The sequence below is a fragment of the Aethina tumida genome, chromosome 2 (assembly GCF_024364675.1).
Source record: "Aethina tumida isolate Nest 87 chromosome 2, icAetTumi1.1, whole genome shotgun sequence".
NCBI lineage: Eukaryota > Metazoa > Arthropoda > Insecta > Coleoptera > Nitidulidae > Aethina > Aethina tumida.
In genome coordinates, this window is record NC_065436.1 from 30,266,378 (window position 1) to 30,288,557 (window position 22,180).

Consider the following 22,180-nt stretch of genomic DNA (forward strand, 5'->3'; position numbering starts at 1 on the left):
CGATGTATATCACGAATTTTGATATTTATTTTAATATAAATAACAATAAAGGAATTTATTAATAATTTAATATAAGAACTATTAAAATCTCTGTAAATCTTTTTAAAATTGGTAATTGGATATATATCACGAATTTTGACATATATTTTGATGTAAATTTCATTATTTGTGTTACTATCATTAATTTGATATAAAAATATATATATATCGTTTGACTCTTTTTTTTTTTTTTTTGGCGACTCGATGTATATCATAAATTTTGATATTTATTTTAATATAAATAACAATAAATAATTTTTTTAATAATATAATATAACAACTATTAGAATCTCTGTAAATCCTTTTAAAATTGGTACCTCGATATATATCACAAATTTTGATATTTATTTTGATTTAAATATCACTATTACTGTTATTGTGAATTTAATATAAGAAATATAAAAATCTCGGTTGTCTCTTTTATTTGGCAACTCGATATATATCACGAATTTTTATATTTATTTTAAAATAAATACCCATAAATAAATTTGTTAGTAATTTAATATAAGAACTATTAGAATCTCTGTAAATCCTTTGGAAATTGGTAATTCGATATATATCGACTCGATGTATATCACGAATTTTGATATTTATTTTAATATAAATAACAATAAATAAATTTTTTAATAATATAATATAACAACTATTAGAATCTCTGTAAATCCTTTTAAAATTGGTACCTCGATATGTATTACGAATTTTGATATTTATTTTGATTAAATATCACTATTAGTATTATTGTGAATTTAATATAAAAAACATTAAAATCTCAGTTGTCTCTTTTATTTGATAACTCGATGTATATCACGAATTTTGATATTTATTTTAATATAAATAACAATAAAGGAATTAGTTAATAATTTAATATAAGAACTAGTAGAAAGAAAATTGGTAATTGGATATATATATCACGAATTTTGATATATATTTTGATGTAAATTTCAGTATTTGTGTTACTGTCATTAATTTGATATAAAAATATTAAAATATCGTTTGACTCTTTCTTTTTGGCGACTCGATGTATATCATGAATTTTGATATTTATTTTAATATAAATAACAATAAATAAATTTTTTAATAATATAATATAACAATTATTAGAATCTCTGTAAATCCTTTTAAAATTTGTACCTCGATATATATCACGAATCTTGATATTTATTTTGATTTAAATATCACTATTACGATTACTGTGAATTTAATAAAAAAAATATTAAAATCTCGGTTGTCTATTTTTATTTGGCAACTCGTTGTATATTAATAATTTTTATATTTATTTTAAAATAAATACCCATAAATGAATTTGTTAATAATTTAGTATAAGAACTATTTTAGAATCTCTGTAAATCCTTTTAAAATTGGTAATTCGATATATATATATCACGAATTTTGATATATATTTTGATGTAAATTTCACTATTTGTGTTACTGTTATTAATTTGATATTAAAATATTGTTTCACTCTTTTTTTTTTGGCGACTCGATGTATATCACGAATTTTGATATTTATTTTGATTTAAGTATCACTATTAGTATTATTGTGAATTTAATATAAAAAAAATTAAAATCTCGGTTGTCTCTTTTATTTGACAACTCGATGTATATCACGAATTTTGATATTTATTTTAATATAAATAACAATAAAGGAATTTATTAATAATTTAATATAAGAACTATTAAAATCTCTGTAAATCTTTTTAAAATTGGTAATTGGATATATATCACGAATTTTGACATATATTTTGATGTAAATTTCATTATTTGTGTTATTATCATTAATTTGATATAAAAATATATATATATCGTTTGACTCTTTTTTTTTTTGGCGACTCGATGTATATCATAAATTTTGATATTTATTTTAATATAAATAACAATAAATAAATTTTTTAATAATATAATATAACAACTATTAGAATCTCTGTAAATCCTTTTAAAATTGGTACCTCGATATATATCACAAATTTTGATATTTATTTTGATTTAAATATCACTACTACTGTTATTGTGAATTTAATATAAGAAATATAAAAATCTCGGTTGTCTCTTTTATTTGGCAACTCGATATATATCACGAATTTTTATATTTATTTTAAAATAAATACCCATAAATAAATTTGTTAGTAATTTAATATAAGAACTATTAGAATCTCTGTAAATCCTTTTGAAATTGGTAATTCAATATATATATCACGAATTTTGATATATATTTTGATATAAATTTCACTATTTGTGTTTCTGTTATTAATTTGATATAAAAATATTAAAATATCGTTTGTCTCTTTTTCTTGGTGACTCGATGTATATCACGAATGTCGATATTTATTTTGATGTAATACAAATTATATATCGTGAATGTTGATATTTGTTTTGATGTATCATCATCATGTGCATATATCTGCGAACTGTGTGTTACGCTATCGAATTTTACGTTGATTAAAGAACGCGCCCCATTACCGGAGGAAGATTCGCATGCCGGCCGGTTCTGATGCGTGTAAACGAAATTCCGCGCTAATTCCCGCCCGACGTTTTATTATTTCCGCCCGTCCCCGGGATATTTTGGCGCAGCGGCGTCGCCGTCGCCGACGAATCGAGATTAGGTCTAACTGTCCGAGAAACGTCTCAGCTGCCGTCCATAAACTTAATTTTACGATCGCGCCCGCAAAATATCAAAATAAACAGAACGATGGCGCGCGATCCACTTCGCGGGCCGCGGCCTCCGACACACAGTCCTACATCCACGTATTTCGAAATTTTGCCGACTGGCATGCGTTCGAAAAATTCGTGACGAACAAAGGGAACGTTTTCGTTTGTCGAAATCGCGTCAAAAATTTTGAGTTGTTCCTTTGGAGACGTTAATTGTTGTTTATTGTTTGCTGGCGGACTATCGTTAATGGAATTCCACAATTAACAATAATCTTCGGTCGTTTTCGAACAGTGAACTTTGTAATTGAACATGTAATCAAAATGTATCATAATTAATGTTTTCAACAGATTAAATTGAAAATTATTTTCGAAGATTGTAGGAAATTTTTAATGAAATAACGTGGATATTTGATTTGTTCTTTATTTAGATATTGAGATCTTATTAAAAACATTCATAAATCTTATAAGTTTATACATCCAGATTGTTTTCATTTCCTAAATAACTTTTATCGTACATAATAAACGAATCAGGTAAACACTGAAATATCTAGAGCTACATCTTTATTATTTACTAATTATATAGGTGGAATATATACATAAGGTGGAAGCACCCCTGTAAGTTTTTAATGTATCCATTTTAGTATTACATCAAAAAGCAGATAATATAAAAACTTTGCATATGTGAAATAGTTTGTGGAATTTGAAGCTTTATATAAATATTTTACAGTCAGAAAATAAAAAAAATAAACATTTTTCGAATTTAGAATATTTAAAATTAACAAAAACAAAAATTTCATAAAAAAATATCACATATTATGTATTAAGATTGATTAAATAACTAATTATGGAAAAAAGTGTATAAAACATCTGAGAATATTAGATACTAACTTTAGTTTTCATAATCAGATTTGGGCTTCTAAAAATATTTTATTGCAACTGAGAATTATGTTAATTATAGTAAGTTACTCTCATTAAATTTGGGATATTTTTTACATTTTATTTTATAGTAAACTTAATCAGAAGGAACAAAATAGTTAAACAGATATGCCAGTTTTACATTTTACGGTAAAAAATATTGATTATTAAGCATTTTTTATGAAGAAAATAAATACTGTTTTGAATTTAGATCTTTCAAAATTGATGAAAACTAAAATTTCATAAAAAATATTGCATATTTTGCTTAATTATGGAATAGAGTGTAAAAATATCTGAGAATATTAGATACTAACTTTGGTTTTTATATTCACATTAGTACTTTGTAACTAAAAATTAAATTAATTATGAGAACCAATGTGTTAAATAAATCTTAGACAATTTGAGATGTTTTGACATTTTATTCCACAATCAGAAAGAACAAATTCATTAAACAGTAAGACAGACTTTTTAATATGAAAAAAATATTTTGTGAAGTTTGGTATACACCCATTTTGAAGGTTTAATAAGTAGTCTACTTATTGACCATTTTAAAAAATAAGATCTCTTTTGAATTTTATAAATAATATTACATAAATACAAACAATAAATCACATTTTTCAGTGAAATTATGTTTCCTGAGCATTCAAATTAACTAAATATGGAATAAACTGTATAAAACAACTGAAAATATCAAATCCTAACTTAGTTTTCATAATAAAACTAATTTTTATTAAAATATCTTGTTGTTTAATTGTGAAAACTGATGAGTTAAGTCACTCAGAAAATTTAGGTTGTTTTTTATATTTACTCTATATAAATAGTTTTCAGTCATTTTTTTTATAAAAAATAAGTCCTTTTTGAATAATGGTGTTAATAAAAAAATTGTAGTTACAATAATAAATGAGCTACAAGCTTTTAAAATTGATCATTAGAAACATCATTGAGCAATGTACAGTGGAGTATAGTAAAGCTTTGTTTTCAAATGTTACGTTTTTTGTGGTAAGTGTTAACATATTTATCATCTATCAACAAGCAAGTTGACAAATGTGCATTCATCTCAAAAAAATTCAGTTTGCTTGCTGAACATTGTCCAAACACATATTCCTATTGATCAAACTTACCTGTCTCCAGCTCTTTCGCTATTGAAGCTGCATTTTTTTTAATTGTCTATCTTTAGAGATATATTCAATAAAATTTCCGGTGGTATTTCCATCTGAAATGGGCCACATCCTATTCATTCTTTCACATTATTCTTAAAACGTACTATCAAAATATCCTTAAGCAAGTATCAGTTTTTTTCAAACATCTGAAATAAGTGCCTAAATAAAGCCGCCGTTTATTTTCGATGCGGTCCAATAATAAATCCCCTTCTGCACCGACAATCCTGACTCATTAGCGTGTTACGTGGCCCAACGCAAATATTATTATTACAATGAGCGTGGTTAATGTTCATCCCCGACTTAATTTAACACAAGTCCACGGGTACTCGTTGCGTTGCGTTTAAATTTAAATCCAGATTATTGATGCAGATCAATTGAGTGCGGAACAATTCGTTACGGGCCGCGAGTCGATAAATATCCGACGATTGAAAGGATGCACATGTCGGTGGTTCTTGTGCGTGTCCGTTGACGGATGCGACGCCGTCCGTCAAACACCAACGTCTACACATTGCGGACGTGAAACGAGGACGCTTTTTCATCCTGTTTTGCGTTCGATATTTTCGCTTGCGGCAATCGTACACACACATGTGCAAGGTGAACGCAACGTTCGTGTTGATGGATGGTATAATTTGCTTAGATTACATATTATTTGAATATAATCCGCGTGTTTGGCTACTAAAAACCCCGTTTCTCGTTCCAGATACCACCGCTAACGACACATCAACCGTCAACACATCGTCGCCGGTTAACAAGAGGAGAGGATTCAGCGGGTGAGTACCACCAGCTTAATACAATCATCCGGCGGTAAGCCTAATAAGCGGGGGGATTGGTAGTAATCATTCCATTAGCGTCGGCTAATTTATCGGGGCGACGCGTTTTACCTGTGGCTCCGGCATCGTTTTATCGGCGCAAATGATCGTAATTCGTGTCCCGATATGCTAAGCAGAACGAAACGGGGACCGGCACGCCAACCGACGCTTCGCACGCAACCGCCGTTGACCTTTTGGACGGCGGAAACGGCGACGAAAACCGGACGGAAGTCGTCGACGGTGCCGAAAAGGAAAAATTGAATATTCTCATCCACTTTACAATTCGATTATCTAAAATATCTCGGGTTTTATTAATTAAATACTTTCTTAATTGATCATAATTCGATGGGATGGCTCACCCACACGTCATCACAATCTTATCTTATCGGTAAGACAGTATTTGTAAATCTCACCGTAATTAAAATATTGCTAATTTGTGCCAGTGTGTGTCAGGCAGTGGAAAAATGAACGGTTTGAAAAAACGGTGTTCCAGACTGTGCACCTGTTCCCATCCCAAAAAGACGAGGAAAAAGCAAAGCTCTTGGTAATACTTATCATAAAATACCCACACATCTTATGTAACCGGCTAAAATCAAACGGATCATTTATAAAATCTAATACAATAAATAAAACAAATACGTAAGTCTGTTCCCGAAGTTTCTTACTTCCGTTCCGACAACGTTTATCTGACAGACAAAAGGCTTCTTGTAAATGAATAGGCGTAGAGAGAGTTCGTCCCATATTTTTGTGCCCAACATCTCAAAATTCCTTCAGTTCATCGGTACTATCGGTTCGGGAAAGTGGCCTGTGTCGAAAATCCAGGTAGACAGTTTGGACTTTGTAACCGAAATAGTGTAATGACGTGGAAATTCAGAGTTTGTGGCTTTAAATGGAGGTAATTCATTTTGTTAGTTCAGTGCAACCTTAAAATGTTTTTTTAGTTTCTTCTGTTTTTAATGAGAAAATATAATTGTTATTTACATTATTCAAGGTGTCCCCCAGATAATGAGTCATTATTCAGTGCTGGTTTTCCCTTATTAAACTATGATATGTTGCAAGTGGTTAAATTTAAAATTAAAATTTCTATTTTATTAAACAATTTCTATTTAAATTTTTTTAATTACCATTCTTTAACTACCAGTGATAAATGCTATAACCGAAAGAATTATTAATTGATTTGAATGATTGATGAATTGATTAGTGAAAGTACATATTTGTTTGTGAATATCTTTAAACGTTAGAATTAGGTTACTTGCAAATAACCTTTTAAAACAAGCTTTTGTTAAATTTGTGGAAATAGAGTTTCTTGACATAAAAATAAGTGTTCGATTATTATTTTTCTATAAATCTAGGGTAAATTATTTCTTGAAATATTTTAATTTTAATATAAATACTCTTTGTCCAACCCTTTTTTGTAGAAAAAAAGTACATTTAATAAATATACATATTTGAAAGACTACTATTAATTTCTAAAGTGTTGAAGTTGTTCTAAACTATTTTTAATGATTACTCTGTAATATGTAATAATGTGGTTAAAGCGTAGAGGAAGCTTCTGTAATAAATTCAAGATTCGAACTGTCAGTGATAAATGCTATAAACGAAAGATATATTAAATAATTCGATAATAATTGGAATTTCACACAGGTTTAACACTTTTGTCAATGTATTTAAACATTAGAATACAAGTTAGTCTATAAATAAACAGTTAAAACAAGCTCTTGTTTTTTGTTACATTTAAAGAAATATAGCTTTTTAACTTCAAAATAAGTGTTTGGTACTTTTTGGTAAATTTTAATTTTTATATAAATATTTGTCCATTTTTTGTAGGAAAATGACACGTTTAAGTGACAACTATTAATTTCTAACAAATATTAATTAGCCTTGAAGTTGTTCGAAACTATTTTTAATTATTACTCTGTAATATAAATAATGTGGTTAAATCTTAAAGGAAGTTTCAATAATAAATTCCAGATTCGAGCCGTCTGTGATTAATACTATAAATGAAAGAAATATTAGATAATTCGATAATAATTGAAATTATATGCCTGTTTAATACTTTCGTCAACATATTTAAACATAATAAATAAAAGTTAATCCACAAATATACTGTTGTAATAAGCTTTTGGCAAATTTAAGGAAATGGAACTTTTTAATTTAAGAGTTTTTAATATTATTTATTTTTTTTATAGATTAAAGATATATATTAATTTTTTATATGAATATTGCTGGTCCAACATTTTTGTAGGAAACAAATTCACCTAATAATAATATTTCTGTAGTTTTAATTTTTGAAATTTTATATTTAAATTATTCTAACAACACATTTGCTATGTAATTATTAATTTCTAACCAGTTTCTGTATGTCTTTAAGATGTTCTAAACTATTTTGGTGGAAAGTCAATAATATAAATAAGAATGTGGTTAAAACTACATTAATAAATTCCAGATTAAAACTTAATAATTGAAATTACATACCTATTTAATATTTTTGTCGATATCTTTAAACATTAGAATGCAAATTAGTTATAAGTATACCATTAAAACAAGCTTTTGCTAAATTTTAAGGAATATAACTTTTTAATTTTGGAAATAAATTTTTGCATATTATGTTTTTTTGTCGATTAAGTGTACTTTACTTCTTGGTACGTCTATTTTTTATATAAATATTGTTTGTCCAATCCTTTTTGTAGAAAATAAATATCCTTAAATATATCTACGATCCTTATAACATATTTCCTTTCATTTTTTGATATTTAATTTACTCTACATTTGTTCTATACTATTTTTGGTGGTTACATATATGATAGGCAGGTTATGGAAACCTTCAATTAGAAATTCAAATTTACGAGCAATAAATGCTGCAACAGATAAATTATTAAGTAATTCAACATTAATTAATATTTCCTGATCAACATTTTTGTAGATGCCTTTAGAATTAATAAAAGTACACAATTAAAACAAGTTTTCGGTTACTAATTAACAACTGATTTCATGAAATTTTCCAACAACATATGCCAACATATTAGGTCATATCAAACTTTATTATGGTTTTTCTCGATTTATGTACATAATTATTTTTATAGTTATTTTACATATTAATCAAGTTTATCAAGTTAGGTGTCGTTAAAATTTATTACCAAAGGTTTTCACGCACTTTTTTGAATTTTATTATTTGACAACGATTAAAATTTTTACCTGAGTAACAGATTAAAAATTTGCTACCTCTGATTATTGTTGGTCACTTCTTTATTTTAATCCTAAACCGTCTCTTCAAACTACAATCGGGGTCGTTCATTTTATAACACAAGAACCACTCGGAGGTCTCATCCGATTTTGAATTAATGCAATGTTATCGTTGCCCTTTGAAATTTCCCGGCCAAACTTCATTCCTGTTGTCAAACCCATCCACGGAGGCCGACACCAGATAACCATCCCCCTGTATACGGCGACGGTGCATGCACATGCACCGTCCATTGATAATTGTCAAAGCGGCGATTCTCCGCTTTTGTATCAGTTGTTGGATTTTTTTAAAAACCTGCGACCGAGTATGTGACGGTTTTAACTGACAGTGCTCGTGTGTCTCCAGGCGGAAATGGTTGCCGCCGCCGCTCCGGAAGCTGTCACAGGGCAAAGTGGATAAGACCGCCGCCGCCCCGTTAGAGAGGTCACCACTCAAGAAGACTGGCTCCGATAAGAGAATCAAGGTGAGTGCCACTTATATTTTTGTTGTTTAACGTTTGGACTTAACGCAATTTTTCATTGGGGAAGTCCACGTTAAGTGTAATGGTGTTTGAAGTACTCGATTTTATCTTGGTGATTACATTTAACACACCTTGAGTCCATACGAACTATTTGTATTTATAGATATTTTTTGATTGCAAACGTCGATATTACTGAGAAAATGATTAATAATATATATAATATTTTCAACGAATAGCAAATAAAATTCACTTAATCCATCGTTATTTTAGGACAATCTCTGCCTCCTGGAAATATTGCAATTGCCATTTGCTGATTCCAATTTGCCAATTATTTCACTCTTTCATTTCCATCTTGTAAAGACAAAACAAATAACAGTTAAATTTCCTTTTAAGACTTGGAAAACTCGTTCCACTGTGTAAGTTATTCAACAAACTTCGGTACAATAACAAGATTTTAAATTTAGTTGTTTATTTCAAAACAAAGTCGCGGTCAACCTTCGTGTTACAGAATGAAATTTTAAAATAGATTTCTGCGTTTCAATCAGATCGTTGTTTCCTGTCGCTCACCTCAATAATGTTATGCCTTCAAACAAAAAGACTATATTTAGATTATAAATTGATCAAACTCATATTGCAAAAAATCCGTCTGTAAACATGAATAATTTTAAAACAAGGTCGTACTTTTCACGAAACTCACGTTCCATATTTAGCATTTTGCGACCATTTTGCCATGTTTCCTGTTTATGTTCAGTAGTTGCATACTAAGAAAATTATGATTGCATTATTAGTGTGTTTATATAAATGTGAACCACATTGGTAAAATATCATTTCCCGGAGAAAAAATTCGATTCACGAATTGTTTACCTTATGTATACAATGATAAAACAGTACATAAAATTCAAGTAAATAAACAAGGAATCTCACGGTCACATTTTTCCTCTAACCCATTTTATTAATAGAACACGACGCTCTTGTAATGTATTAGCCCGTTTGTGCATCTGTTATTAATTTAGCAAATCCGTTCTCTCTAATAGGATGGGGTTATCCCAGCTGTGATGTCCGCAGTTGCGATGACACTCCGTATCCGGTCAAAAAAGTACCTGTACCGATAAAAAACAATTCATATCGCTTCGAGCTTCCAGTTATTAGTTGCAACGCTTTCCGATTAAGTCAGACAATTTTTTGTCCTCTATCACATACAAATCTAAAACAAACGTGCCGTTATCTCTAGATATTTGTCCAATAATCCAAGTCTATATATCGACCCGCCCGTAAAAGCGTTTGCAGTCGAAGCATTCCCCATCGTCGTTCCACTGATTGATGTATTAATTATACACACATACACAAGTTTGTGTATGTGTCGGCCGGCTTCGTAATCATAATAGTTGTTGCTGGCGGGATTTTCAGTGGATTCTGAAATCGCGGCACCGACACTTTATCAGTTCGAAGTGTCCGTTCCACTGACTCATACGGGAGCGTTTTCGGTTGGGAAGTCGCAATTAACGTTCAGTGAAGTACTGGCTTCGTAATTAGATTGTGCGTGTGTGTAATAAATGTGCACGGTATGGCAAAAAGACACAAGTTTTTGAGGAGGCTCTCGTCCTTGCTGAAAAATGTGAGTAGCTTCAACACGAACCGGATGACCCAAATCAACATAAAGGGAGTTGTCAGGGTGATTTTTATGGGATAACTTCGAAAGCTTTCGGCACCGTTACTTGGCAACTTGCACAGAGGCAATTGCAGATCGTAAATTGTCAAGGAGGTGATGAGTAATTGTCCGGATGACCTTTCTCGCGACTTGCTAAATCAAAACAAGCTTTTATGGCCGTTGTGGTCCAACCTTTTATGGTATGAGGAATATTTGTCATAATGTGGCATTTTTTGAACTATTAATACATTTATTGTACTCTCAAGGTTTTTTGACTTCCATATACAATTATTATTAATAATTAACCAATTATTATTTTATCAATTATATTTCGTAATTTTCGTACTATTGACTACTTAGTAGTCAATTATAATGTTACTACTGCACACAATCGATATGAAAGTTGGGATGAGTGATAAAATTAATATTGGAATTTTTGAGAATATTTGCATTTTAATGCACATTATTGAAGCATTTAGATGCACCTTGAAAAATTCCAATGTCTGCATTTTATGAAAACTTCAATTAAAATTTTTAAGTATATTTGCATATTTCAATAACATTCATTACATTTTTCTCAAGTTATTTATGTGCTTAGAAATGGATTCAACACATTTATTGCACAATGTTATACGTACTTACTATTGTTTAAACAACTAATATCTGATATGATAAATTATTAAACTATTTAGTAGTTACAAAATTTGCCAACTATAATCCCTATTGCACCATCTTGTAAATGATGAGTTTACTGTTTAAATTTAAACAAAACTGTATGGGCATGTACCATTTACTGTTTTTGTACCAAAAAAATTAAAACGCAGCAAAAAGTGCAAGCAATTTCATTTTTATCACTAGTTTAATCAAAAAGAAGTATTTACTTCGGTAGACATATAAGAAGTTCAAAAATCTTTCTTCACGAGGAAGACTTATCACATAAGCAACTTGTTCAAAGATTGAACATTCATCACAGTACGATTATTAGGAGAATTCAATGCAGTGAAAGGGATTTCAAGGATTGTCCAAGGGTGACAAATGGCAACCAGTACATGGTCCAAATGGTTATGATAAATAAGCAGCCTTAGGAGTTATTATCAGGCTATATACCACCAATTCATTTCCAATGCAACCATCAGAAGGCGGATTGTTGCTAGTCGATTACAATCTAGAAGACCTTTAAAAGTGCTTAGGCTATTACTTGAATACAGAATATCAAGGTTGAAATGGGCCCTTGTTCAACATAATTAACTTTTGCCTCAGACGGAAATGTGATAATAATGGTGAGTGATGAAATGGAGTCTGGAGAGAAAGAGGTGCACAGCAACAACTCGTGGTGCCAGTGAAATGGTTCCATATGCCAGCTGAAATGTCATATATTGGTGTGGAATCAGTGAAATCTTAGAGAAGGCAAAATTGAAAGAAAGAAGTGGCCACCATTTTCCCCGGATGTGAACCCAATTTTGCGTGTATGAAATTACTTATCCAGATTAATTCTACGACGTTTAAATCCATGAGTATTCTAGACCTATTAGAGGCTGCAGTTGAAAAAAGGAATAATATAACATATGGTACCTCAAGAATTTATTGATAATTTAATAAAAGCCTAGCACTGAAGTGTAAATGCTTTATTACAAAGCAGGGCTTTTTTATAATAAAATTCGTTGATGATGAAAATATTCTGTCTATTTCTTTTTTACTTAATTATTACCTATTTGACAAATAATGGAACGCTTTAGAAATTCTTTGCAAATGTAAAGAAAGTCTTAAATAGGTATTCTATGTACAAAAGCAATAAATTTAGATTAAATTATATAGTTATGCAAGACTTTTGAAACCGAGTGTATATGTTTATCTTTAGATTATCTCTAAACCACTTATTTATTTAAACAAAAAATCACGATAAAGAAATGTGTAATATAGAATTTATTTTTCACCAATTAAATTTTCAGTTTGATTAAACTCTGCAATTTTCCATGGACCTCGTTTCACATATAAGTTAGTGTAAATAAGACTTCAGTATTAATAAACAACGTTTTATTTTTAGGTACCATCCGACATGGGCAACAAGCCGTCCGTCTCCGAGGGCGAGGACGAGGAGGAGCGACAGTCGGTGGCGCAGGGCCGTGCCGCCGCTCCTGAAATAACGAACGGCGGCGGTGAGGACGTCGACGAGGAGCTTGAGGTGCCGCCGCCCATGAAACCCATCCAGGAACCGATAGTGTTTCCGTCGCCGCCGCCCGGCGTTCCCGGCGTGCCCGAAATCGAGGGCAACACCTGCAAAGGCGTAAGTGTCGGTTCCGCCACGAAATCGGGTGGAGTTGCTGCGAATCTGCGATCCGAATATTTTTGTTTCGGGTTGGAGGAGGGGGGGATCGCTCAAGTAAATACGAGTGGCGTAAAATTAAGTTCTAAAAACAAATTGCCTGTGATTTTATGCGTGCATAATGAATAAACGGGCAGTTAAACTAGTTTATGGAGAGGCTCGGAACGTTTTACGACGAGGAATAAAATTAACTATTTATTTGGTGGATCGCATTTGTCTTATTTTAATACTTTCCCAGCTAATACTGGTAGTACGTACTGTAGTGCGATTCGCAAGAACTCCTGGGGACTAAATCTGTTTATAGAAGGATCGGAATGTGGAAGCAATATTTTCTCGCAATTTCATCAATTGATAAAACTTAAATAATATTTATGTCTGGAGAGGCCAATTAAATAAATCGCATTTACACAATCAACTCGTCTAAAATAAATACTTGTTGGCATACGGTATAATTAAAACTATATTTTACTCATGCCAAAATTTACTTATAATTTTTATTCAAATTGCATTCCTAAAATACGACTGACATCATTGTCCATTCCACCGTACCCCTTGAAAACAAAATTGTTTAATTTATTGTGAAACATTTTTATTTCAGCCAACACAAGTCTCAATATTGACAGTTCAAGACACCCAAAAGACGGTAATGCCGTTGGATCGCATATTCGGAGCCATGTTGGTACGAAATTTGCCCCAGACACCTCGTATAGACCCTTAAATCAGAAACAATCCCGTCAAGTAGCGTTGAAACATCAAAATCGCCTCCAGTACCCATCAAATTCTATAAACAAATTGCCCAAACTACCCGTTCATACCCAGTGTTTTTCTAATTCTATGTCTGTCATCACCGCAATCATCACATATTAACGTTACACATGTTCATTTCGTGTTTTCTCTCTTCATCTGCAGGTTTCTAGCTTAACACTAAAATCACTTGAGGGTGCCACGTCCGCTGATCTGGCTGAGATCGAGCAAATCGTCAAGGAGCGCATGGTGGGACTCTAATAGTCTTAAATCATTGTCATTACTATTTTGCATTCATTTTTATTTTTTGCATGACGTGTGTTCTAGTACTTTGAGTTTTTATTTTCGTGTAGACATGCTTTTACATTTATTTTATTGTACATAGCAGGAACTATCACAAGTGCATGATAATTTGAAACAATTACGGAATCTACATTTATTATTGTTTTTGGTGTTTAAGTACTTTAATTTAGTCGCGTTTTATGGTGTACACGCCAGACACTCCGACCCACGCACTAATTATTGCCCCCATTAAATAAAATGAAATTTTGTTTTGATTGGCATGGCTTTATTGGGTGATCGGTCGTATTTACAACCGTACTGACGTCCGTCAAACATTTCCAGGAACAGCACACGGAAAACCAGGAGCGCAACTCCCTGCTGCGGGACTCGAGGCCGCCGGAAGACGGTGTGGAGGGAAACACGCACCAGGAATTGTCGCCGAGAAATTCCATGAACGCGTTCGCCGGAAGCGGTGACGAAAGCGACAAACCGTCAGAGGAGAGTGCCGAAGAATTGCAGTACGCAAGAATTTCTCTGTTGTAATCAGATGTATGTTAAAGTGTCGTGTTTTAGGAAACGAATCGATGGTTGGCTGAGGAAGCGCGAATTCGTGCTGAAGGAGCTCGTGGACACGGAGGAGGCGTACGTGCAACACTTGAGGGAGCTTGTGGATGATTACATCAAAACCATGCGGGATCCTGAGAGTGACATCCCGATGCCGGACGATCTCCGGAATGGCAAAGACAAAATGGTGTTCGGCAACGTTGAAGCAATATATGAATGGCACCAAAAGTAATTTTGACACCATTTTATTAATCAATTGATTTAAACGTTGTTTTTTAGTGTTTTCCTAAAATCCTTAAAGACAGCAATAACCAACCCAGTAGAGCTAGGCCAGCTGTTTAAGCGCTATGAGCGCAAGTTGAACATGTACGTCGTCTACTGCAAAAATAAACCGGTATCCGAATACATAGTGTCCGAGCACATCGACACGTATTTCGAGGAGTTGCGCGTTAAATTCGGACACAAACTGCAGCTGTGCGACCTGCTCATCAAGCCGGTGCAGCGAATTATGAAGTACCAACTGCTGCTCAAAGACATACTGAAGTACACCGAGAGAGCAAAGCGGACTGACGAGATCGAGCCGTTGCGGGCCGCTTTTAACATCATGGTCGTGGTGCCCAAGATGGCTAACGACATGATGGACGTGGGAAGACTGCAAGGATTCGATGTACGTTACTTTCTAACTAAGTATTTCTATTAGTATAGGACGAATTGGATGTAAATTGTTGTAATTTCAGGGCAAGATAACTGCACAGGGCAACTTGCTGATGCACGGGTTTTTGAAATGTTCCGACTTGCCCGGCAGCACCAGTGCATTGGGCAAGAACAAGGAATTGCAAGTGTTTCTATTTGAACAGAGTATCATATTTTCGGAAGCGGTGGGTAAGAAGACGCAGTTCACCAGCCCTCAGTACATATACAAGGCTCACATCCAAGTAAGTTAAAAAACCCTATAAACATATAAACAGTTACTTAAACAAAAACTTTTAGGTGAACAAGATGAAATTGGAGCAATTCCCCGATTGCTTCCATCTAGAGTCGAGTGACCCTAACAAACCGCCTCAGGGCTTCGCGTGTTACGCCACCGCTGAAGAATCTCTCGAACAGTGGGTCTCCACGATTACAGACATACTCAAGACGCAGCACGATTTCCTGAAAGCGATCCAGAGCCCAATCGCCTATCAAAAGGAGCTGACGAAAGAGGCGTGAGTATTCGAGACTTGAGTTTCTGAGTTTGTTCTTGTTGCCGTTTGTCGGAAAGAGACTGTTTATTGCCAACTAACTAACCGGTTGTGATCTGGGCTGCGACGGGACGTTCACGGCCATTGCATTCTTTATCAGATGACATTATCTTAACATTCCACTTTTGATAATGCACGTGTGATAGTAATTTATGAATACTAAAGTAAAATGTACCGTAATTCTTAAGTTTCAGCTACACGAGCTACAGGAATCATAAATAAAACACATGCTTACATGATAAGATCATTATTACTTACACACGTGTTATCATGCTTTCATAACTCAAATATATGTTTGACTTTCATTGTTTTGTGCATGTTAGGGTCATATATTGAATAACCATTGATAAAAAATGGAAGGGCCGCATGCGTCGAATAATTTTTAATATGTGGGAAGCGCTTTCTTGCCTGTAAACTGAACAATGGTGATGGGACTAAAATGATTTCTTTCTTGTAATGACCCTGTAAAATTCTACTATCTTGTGCATATTTTCCCAAATTGAACGAAATGATTATGTTGATTCGTCTCCGTTACTCGTTTTAAAATTTTTGCGTTGATGTAGCGTTTCTTTCAATTTGCTAACGACTTATATGTAAACTGTATTTACTACACCTGTGAACCTTGCAAAATACGCGTAGGCACCTTGTACACATATTTATCCTCTGCTGAAGTGAACAAATGAAAATTTCATTTCTGTTTAGTTACACACGAAACCGCGCAACAGAAATGTGTCGATGATCTCAAACAAATTAATATTTTGAGAGGAAGTTTTTGTTTGTTCCCCTCAAATCCCCAGTAATGCTCTGCTCCGATTGGAAATATTGCAGAAAAGATTCAAAATCACTATAATCAAAAAGTTTGAGTACGGATTGCTCCATTATAATTATAATATGACAATAAAATCATGAAACAAATTAAAACACAGACATGACGTAAGTTTACATTTAAGTTGACTAAACATTTATTAAATTAAGATAAATCAAAAGCTCGTCATTTGTTTAAAATTTCTGCAATATTTCTTCCTATGTGTATTTCTTGCTCAATATATAAGATATACTGCTCATCAATAACCTTCATGTGAAATGTTTAGTTGTGTAATATTTTTATTGATGTTAATCAAAAGAATAAATATCTATATTTTTCTGTAACATTAAATGTAGTATGTAACCAATGAGCAGAAGCATTCAAATCCACTAGAAATATCTGTTAAATGATTTAGCATTGTAATTGTGTAGCTTATTACATGTTTTATTTTTCTGCGATAAATCAATTAACAGATATTTCAGTTTCCTCGTCACACCGGAATATCCACTAAATTGTAAACAAAAATGAAAATACTCTACGAGTTACACAGTGAGAGATACATGTTAAATTATATTTGATTGTATTACTTATAAGTTGATTGTGTACATAGAATGTATGTTTGTATATATAAAAATATTCATGATAAAAGGATACAAATTTTCAATAGAATAAAATATGAAATTATATGTTGATGGTTTTCATTTAATCCCTAGTGATATTAACACTGGATCCTTTTGAATGGTTTTCTTTTGTTTTATTTGGTTTCACCTTTTTATTTACTTGCACTTACTTATTATTTACTAACATGTTTTGGATTTGGATCACTAACATTTATTATTAACAAAGTACTGTTGTAAATTTAATTAAGTAATTAACTGAAATACATTTTATTTATTTATTTATTCATTTTCAATATACAGCACATTTTTACAAATAAAATACCATTTTTATTTTTATCAGATTTTTATAACAATGCCGAATTTACATATTTACACAACCGACACACTAACTCATTTCATCATTTGCTTTTGTTTTTATTTTTTTTTTTGTTTTATATTCATTTCTCCACGTTCTATTCCCCCAACAGTTCCGAATACACAAATCACCAACGAAGAACGGTTAATCTACCAATAGAAAGCATGGAATCATCCACGCAACCATCAAAACCTCACAGGAAAACCAACCAATACCTGCACAAGGCCAACACAATTGGCATACCGTCCGAGAGCGAATTGAGCGATTCCAGCTCAAACAAGCACAAACCCAGACTGAACTTCTTGGGCTTTAGGAACACCCTCAAGTCCAAAAACAAGTCCGAACCTGCCGTGTTAGACACGAGCAAGGATGACAAGAACGAGATGTGCAGGCGGTGGTCAGAGGCCAACAATGCTACTGTAAGTTTTGTAAGGGATATGATATAAGAGCTTAATAGGAGTGAAGTTTGCTTACAGCTATATATACTAACGACTGGGCAAATACAGGATGTTCCATGATACTTTTTAACTCATTAACAATGATTTATAATAATTACGTTTACAAATATGACAGTATGATTTTACAATATACTGATTTCAATAAAACTAAAAATGTAGTCCAATAGTATTAATAACAAACTAAGTTATTCATTTTAAATTAAATTAAGTTTAGACTTTTTTGGTGTGTGATTGAATATTAAAAAGCTGTTGACATTTCGCTTAGGAAAATATTATTCTAATCCTGTAAAAAACGCTGCAGCTTCATGCTTCAAAGCTTTAAATATATTAACAATAAGTTGTATCAATATAATCCAACAATAAATTATAATACATAGTTATTGTTGGAATCATTACTATAATATGCTAGCATGACTTATAAAATCGTCTATTCTTTCTCCTAGGTCTTGTAACATATCGAGTAAGCTTGAAAAAATGTCCTGTAAAACTAACCATAGATGAAGGCTGTGACAACAAATTGATTTTAGTCGTAATTAAGAGTATCCGACCGGAAGTAATTTATATGTAAAAAAAATTGTTAGACTGTAATTGTATGCGTTTTGAATTGAAATGGAAAATGTATTTGGGAATGCAGCTCTACAAGAATACTTAAAAATGGTGAGCATGTCATGACATACATCGTTCATCTTTTATCATCGCTACTTTCATAAAATATGCAACAAAACTTTCAATTTAAAGTTACCATTATTTAATTTACTTTTGTTGCATATTTATCACCAAATGACCACACTGCATTTTCATATAACACATCATTGTTTTATCACATAAGCATGCACTAGAAAGCTAGGGCAATTTATAATTCAAGCTTAGGGTTTATCCTGCATTTATTAACACGTCATTTATATATATCACCTTCCCGTTATTCACTAATAGACTAAACGGAGGCAACTAACAACATTGGATATTTCAGTGTGAAAACCATATTATGGCTCCTGGAACCCAAGCAAGATTGGTCTGTGAGTGGCCTGACGTAGCCTTAGGTGAAGTGGTCACCATAATAAGATACGACGCCTCTCAAGGCTACCTTGTGAGAACGAATACCCATTTGGAAGAAATGTGGGTCCCAGCCCACATTTTATCGAACTACAATCGAAAACCCTGGTCATTCCGCTTCCGCAAACCCACCAGACGCTCCATCGACAACAACGCACCCCCGGAATTGATTCCGGAAGGCAGCGCCCCGGAATTCAGGGATAAACTTAAGGACATAACTGTACAAAGCGGTACCAAGGTGGTGTTCAAATGTAGGGTGAAGAACTGCGGCCCGAATCACAAGCAAAGCTGGAAGAAACTGGAACCGAACATGTGCGTTTTGAGGAACGGAAGGTTTTTGTTAGGGGAGAACGACGAGGGTGTCGCGGTTTTGAATCTGGACAATGCTAAGCTGAGCGATTCTGGTACTTATTCGTTCAGCATAACTAACGATTTTGGAACCGCCACTTGTGTGGCTCTTCTGACTGTCACGAATAACTTTCCTCCCTTGCAAGAGCCTAAAATTCACGTAGTGTCTTGTTCAAGTGTGTATTTGGAATGGGAGAGTGCCGAGTACAATCAGTTTAACGTGGAACATTGCAAACTGGGTACCGGTGAATGGATCCAGGCCAACAACAATCATCTTGTTTGTGCTCATCACTACACCGTTGAGAATTTAACTCCGGGTGAAACCTACAGCTTTAGAATAATCGCAGCTTCGAACCTGGTGATTAGTTTGCCGAGTGTTGCTGTGACTTTGCCAGTGGCGGACAATTTGAGATGGCAACAGGAACAGTTCAAGAGAAGGTACATCGAACTGGAAGAAATCGACAGAGGACGTTTTTCCGTGGTTAGATTGGCCAAGGATAGGGGCACTGGAGTGGAAGTCGCTTTGAAACAGGTGACAAGGAGGAAACAACCGCATCACATCACTCAAGCTGAGTACACTCTTTTGGCCAGCATGCAACATCTGAACATTATCAGGTCGTTGGCGTTGTTCGATAATGCTCCTTTGCCCGGAATTGATACCATTGTTCTTGAACTGTAAGTAATTCTGTGGATTTCAAAGAGGGTGTAGAATTAATGTGGGTCTTTGTTTATAGCGTAAGAGGACCAATGCTTTTCACTTACATCTGTGAGAGAGGTGAATATACGGAAATGGAAGTGAGAAACTACGTGAGGCAATTAATGTCAGGTCTTGCATGGCTTCATAAAAAAGATTTAGCCCATCTGGATGTGAAGGTAGGTTTTTTGCACCTACGTTCTTAAAATAGGATTGTTATTTATAAACATATATATTTCTGAGGAACATAAATATTTATTAGCAGATTTCTTAGACTTTGATGACAAATGCATTTTTGCAGCCGGAAAACGTAATGATCGATTTGTCGTCTCCCACGCCGATCCTAAAACTCGTAGACTTCGGTGATTCAGTGAACACTTCCAAGAACGTGATTCTGCCGCCCGCCTGTTTGGAATTCGCCTCCCCCGAGCTAGTGCTTGGCCAGCCCGTGGGGAAACACACCGACTATTGGGCGGCCGGCGTTTTCCTCTATGTATTACTCAGCGGTGTTTCTCCCTTCTTGGATGACTCCATGGAGGAAACCACCGCCAACATACTGAAATGTGACTATTGCTTTCCCGAGGATTATTTCCGTGACGTGTCGAATGAGGCCAAGGAACTCATTGGGAGGCTGCTTGTTTTGGTGCCCTCTCAAAGGCTTAACATGGATGAATGTTTGCACAGTGCCTGGATGACAGATGTAAGTGTTTTATTACTTATCATCATGCATTGAATCACATTGAATCATTTATAATTTATTTTTTTTGATTTTAGGCACTTTTACCAGGAGTTATACCTTCAAACCGGCTTCGAACTTTTATGCATAGAAGACATCCCATGAATGTACAGACTTCTCCATCTAGTCCAATTTACTACAGTGAACATCTATTTTAGACGAAATCAGTTTATTTTTTAAAATGATTCTATATTTATATTAATGTGATATTATTTTTATTACTTTCATTTTTTAATGTTTCGTCAGCTCTAATACATATGTTTATTATTTCCATTAGCTAGGATCTTTATTATGAAATATATGTATGATTATTTATTTTTAAATCCATTTCAATTCAAGTGTTTATATTTGTAGTTGTAATTATATTATTAAATCGTGTTTCGACTGTTAACTTATTGATATATATTTGTAAATAATAAGAAATATACTATTTTACAAAACTTTTATTTGTTTTATTAAATTTGATACATTCAGTACATTGTGACTTTAAATAAATTCATTAATCTTCAAAGATACAAATATTATTTGAAGATAATGAACACAGTAACTCCTAGTTTTTAAATCAATATTGAGGCTACTTAAACATAAAATAGATTGCAATATAAATCTAATATTGACAATACTGCACAGAGAAACAAGTCGAAGTTACAGAATGCTTTGTGGTCAAATGCCGACGAACATTGCCTCAATAATTCCGCAATGTAAACCAATTTTGGCACATCTCGGGGCACTACGCGTCTGGAATGACGTCGTCACTCCAGCAACGCTCGCAACGCTACGGGCTCCGATATCCATCACGGTGTTATCAGCGGCTGTGCAGCTTCTAAATGCTCGCATCAGCGTCGCTGATGTTTGAAGCTGGAAACGTTATATCTACATGGAATTCAAGTCGCTCGTTATCTGGAGCACGACGTATTTCTAATGGTATGGGGGTTGAAATTAACAGGATGTCAAGTTTATGTAATACATTTAGTCCAGATATGCTATTACATTTACAAGATTATTTACATTGTCTAATGAACTCAGTTTCCACCTGCAA

General features: G+C 33.2%; 1 protein-coding gene across 6 annotated transcripts in view; it reads left to right on the forward strand.

Annotated features, from left to right (window-relative positions):
• The window catches only part of LOC109600730 (triple functional domain protein), a 242,410-nt gene extending 220,828 nt beyond the window's left edge, over positions 1–21,582 (forward strand). For 3 of the 6 annotated variants that reach the window (XM_049962865.1, XM_049962866.1, XM_049962867.1), the window contains 15 exons: positions 5,461–5,530; positions 9,156–9,273; positions 12,963–13,202; positions 13,840–13,920; positions 14,151–14,234; positions 14,610–14,785; positions 14,841–15,059; positions 15,111–15,498; positions 15,569–15,766; positions 15,822–16,036; positions 17,965–18,271; positions 19,281–20,386; positions 20,446–20,584; positions 20,707–21,105; positions 21,180–21,582. In XM_049962865.1, coding sequence (XP_049818822.1) covers positions 5,461–5,530; positions 9,156–9,273; positions 12,963–13,202; positions 13,840–13,920; positions 14,151–14,234; positions 14,610–14,785; positions 14,841–15,059; positions 15,111–15,498; positions 15,569–15,766; positions 15,822–16,036; positions 17,965–18,271; positions 19,281–20,386; positions 20,446–20,584; positions 20,707–21,105; positions 21,180–21,299 — 3,860 coding nt within the window. In that variant the 3' untranslated portion in view covers positions 21,300–21,582. Of the gene's footprint in view, positions 1–5,460; positions 5,531–9,155; positions 9,274–12,962; positions 13,203–13,839; positions 13,921–14,150; positions 14,235–14,609; positions 14,786–14,840; positions 15,060–15,110; positions 15,499–15,568; positions 15,767–15,821; positions 16,037–17,964; positions 18,272–18,753; positions 18,917–19,280; positions 20,387–20,445; positions 20,585–20,706; positions 21,106–21,179 lie in introns of those variants that run through there. The other 3 variants (XM_049962868.1, XM_049962869.1, XM_049962870.1) reach the window with 3 other exon arrangements.
• Positions 21,583–22,180: the final 598 nt, after the last annotated feature.